The sequence below is a fragment of the Condylura cristata genome, unplaced genomic scaffold (genome assembly GCF_000260355.1).
Source record: "Condylura cristata isolate star-nosed mole 26May11 unplaced genomic scaffold, ConCri1.0 scaffold00029, whole genome shotgun sequence".
Taxonomy (NCBI): domain Eukaryota; kingdom Metazoa; phylum Chordata; class Mammalia; order Eulipotyphla; family Talpidae; genus Condylura; species Condylura cristata.
In genome coordinates this window covers 20754820-20757571 of record NW_004567130.1, presented here as the reverse complement: position 1 = coordinate 20757571, position 2752 = coordinate 20754820, and the positions used below count along the sequence as shown (strand labels likewise).

The 2752-nt window shown below is 65.1% G+C and overlaps 1 protein-coding gene across 1 annotated transcript in view; it reads right to left on the bottom strand.

The window, feature by feature from the left end:
• Positions 1-2752, bottom strand: part of RAB36 (RAB36, member RAS oncogene family) — an 18391-nt gene that overhangs the window by 14812 nt on the left and 827 nt on the right. The window contains exons 2-3 of the mRNA XM_012730863.1: positions 2128-2208; positions 1-92 (exon numbers count right to left, since the gene is read on the bottom strand). The exon at positions 1-92 is cut by the window's left edge and continues 8 nt beyond it. Coding sequence (XP_012586317.1) covers positions 1-92; positions 2128-2208 — 173 coding nt within the window. The remainder of the gene's footprint in view (positions 93-2127; positions 2209-2752) is intronic.

Here is a 2752-nt window from a genome sequence, read left to right as displayed (position 1 = left end):
CCGACGGTGCCCGTGCTCCCGCGCTGGCAGGCCACGCTGACCTGGCCGTGGAAGTGCTCCTTGAGCTGCAGGCAGGCAGCCGGCGTGTACCACTGGGGGACGGACACAGACGGGCGGACGCGTCACCGGGCGGGGCTCCGTCTCGGGGCAGGGGCCGCGGGCGCTGCCTCAGCGCACCCCTGCGTCTCTGCCGGCCCGTCTGCTCGCCCCGGCTCCCTGGCAGGTCTGCGCCTGAGTGGCGGGAGGTCTCGGACTCCAGTGCACCGGAGCCCCGAGGAGGAACAGCAGCGGTTGGTCAGCGGGAAGGGCCGGGCCCCAGGCCTCTCCTGGGGTGGCCACTCCCTTACTGCGCGAGGGCAGCACCCCGTCTCTCTGGGGCTCTCGGAAAGACAGGGGAGGCGCCCAAGGCCCCTTTAGCTCCACGCCCTCCCCCAGCGCCTGCTGATCTCTGGTGCATTTCTGCTTAAAAAGTAGGCACGTGTGGACACGATGGAATATTACCCAGCAGCCAAAAAAGGTAAACACGAGCCTTCTGCAGCAACGTGGACGGGGCTGGAAGGGATCGTGCTGAAATGAGCCCGGAGGAAAAGGAAAAATACCGGGTGGTGTCACTCAGAGCAGGAGCGTAGGGGACCAGGGGAGAAGTTAATGATAATGAACAGCTGTGTGCCAGAGACGTTATATGGGGCGCGGGGAATGGGGTCAAGAACAGTGGGGGAGGGAAGTGCCCTGGACTGTGGTGAAGGCACACGGTGAGCTGGTGATGGGGAGCCCACGGGATTGCCACTGAGATGGAAAAGGGCACAAAACGATGTAAAATAAACTATTATATTATTTTTTTTTAAAAGTATGCACATATGGTCCCCCCTGGTGGCGTAGTGGGGTGAAGCGCAGCACATGAGGCTGTGTACAGCCCCCCAAGCACAAGCTTGATGCCCCGCCAGGGAGGGACCACAGGGCGCAGCAGACCCCTCCTGACCCGCCCGCTGCTCCCTCAGCAGTGGACTTCATCAGTCGGCCTGGTCTGCTCCCCGCTCTGTCTCTGGGGAGTCCTCACACACCCCACCCACACCGCTAGCCTGTACCCCAACTCTGTATGCATACATAAAAAGTAAATATTAAAAAAAAAAAATAAAGCTGCTGTCTGGGCCCCAGCCGAGACTGAAGACCCTGGAGCGTTATCTGCGGTCTGAGGCGCGTGGGCTTTCTGCGGGTGTGTGGCGGAGGACGCAGCGAGGGGCCTGCGGAGGCCGGCTGCAGCCCCAGACACCCACAGCCTGCTGCCCCTTCCTGCTGCTCCCTGGCCTGGCACAGAATTCAGAGGGAGCCGAGGCCGGCCATGCAGAAGGGCCCTGCACGCCTGTCCCGGCCGCCGGCTTCACGCCTCTGGGGGAGACCTCACGCCCTACGAACAGTCGCCCGTTGCCCGTGGCCCTCTGCTTTCCAAACACCTGGGAGTCTGCAAGGGCAGTTCTCCGGCCCTCGCATTTCTGCTTAGTTTACTTTAGCTCTGGCGGCAGGTCAGCGCGGGAGAGACCTCGAGGCTGCTCTCATCTGGGACGGGAAGCAGCAGTTTGCTAAGTGGGCCCCTGAGGGGACACTCGCGGCCTGTGCCTGGCTGACCTTCCGCTTTAGACTGCGTGCAGCGCTGGGCTCGAGGGTGGGAGCTTCTGCAGGTGGGCAGTGCCCCTGCGGGGGAAACGGGCCTCCTCCAGGCGCACTGACCGGCGTTGCTGCCAGTAACCCTGGGTTTACGACAGATGGTGGAGAGCTGGGAGCTTGCAGCAGAACTGAGGCTGGAGGGTAAAGCGGGGACCCCCAAGCCGGCGCCAGGACACTCACACGCTCTTTCGGCAATCGCCGTGGGAACAACGAATCCAGCAGCGAGCCTGGCCCGGGAGCGATCCGCGCGCTCGGTGAGAGGCCGGCTGTGCTCTCCCCGTTAACCACAGGCCCGGCCTCCCCGCAGGCCGACTGCCCGCCCTTCACCTCCCGGCCTCCTGCCTGCTGAACTTGCTCACCAGCTCGCGCATGTCAGTGCCAAGGCTGCCGGCTGCTGTCTGGGGCCAGTGGAGGGGTGAATGTCCCGACAGCGGGGCGCAGGGATCCGGCTGAGAAGGACCCTACCTTAGGGAAACTGGCGATGACGCGGTCCCGGCTCACAGGGGGCCCCAAAGGCCTCAGCGAGGACCTCATTCTTCCAGAGCCCTGCGGACCCAACCAGGGGAAGGAGAGTTAGGGCATCTGCGACCCCTGGGCAGGAGCGCAAGTCTGTGCTGAACCGTCAGCAGTTTTAGACCCAGCTCCCGGGCTGCGGGCACAGGGGCCAGAGGCCATCAGGACAGCGAGTCAGGTCCTGTCCCTCCATCTGAAGGTGGCATGGGGGTGGAGAGGGGAAGCAGGCCTTCCCGAGAGCCCAGGCGACCCGGATCTCCTTCCAGGTGTCCAGCCTGGCACTGGCCACTAAGCACCGGGCCAGGCCGTGCCTCCTGGGAGCAGAGTGGGGAGGGGCCCCCAGGTCCCAGTCTGTAAGGGGTGAAGGCTGTGGGTGGGCTGGGGCCTTGGGGGCAAAATGTGGGGCCCACCGGACTCTCCCCCAGGACGAGCCCCAGCCTGGACCAGGGTGGAGCTCAGGCGCGGTGGCTCGGTCGCAGCGGTGGGAGGGGAGCGCGTGACCGCCGGGGCGGGCGGAGGGTGGACGCAGGGTGGACGCAGGGCGCACGCAGCGGGCGCGCAGGGCTTGGCGGACTCA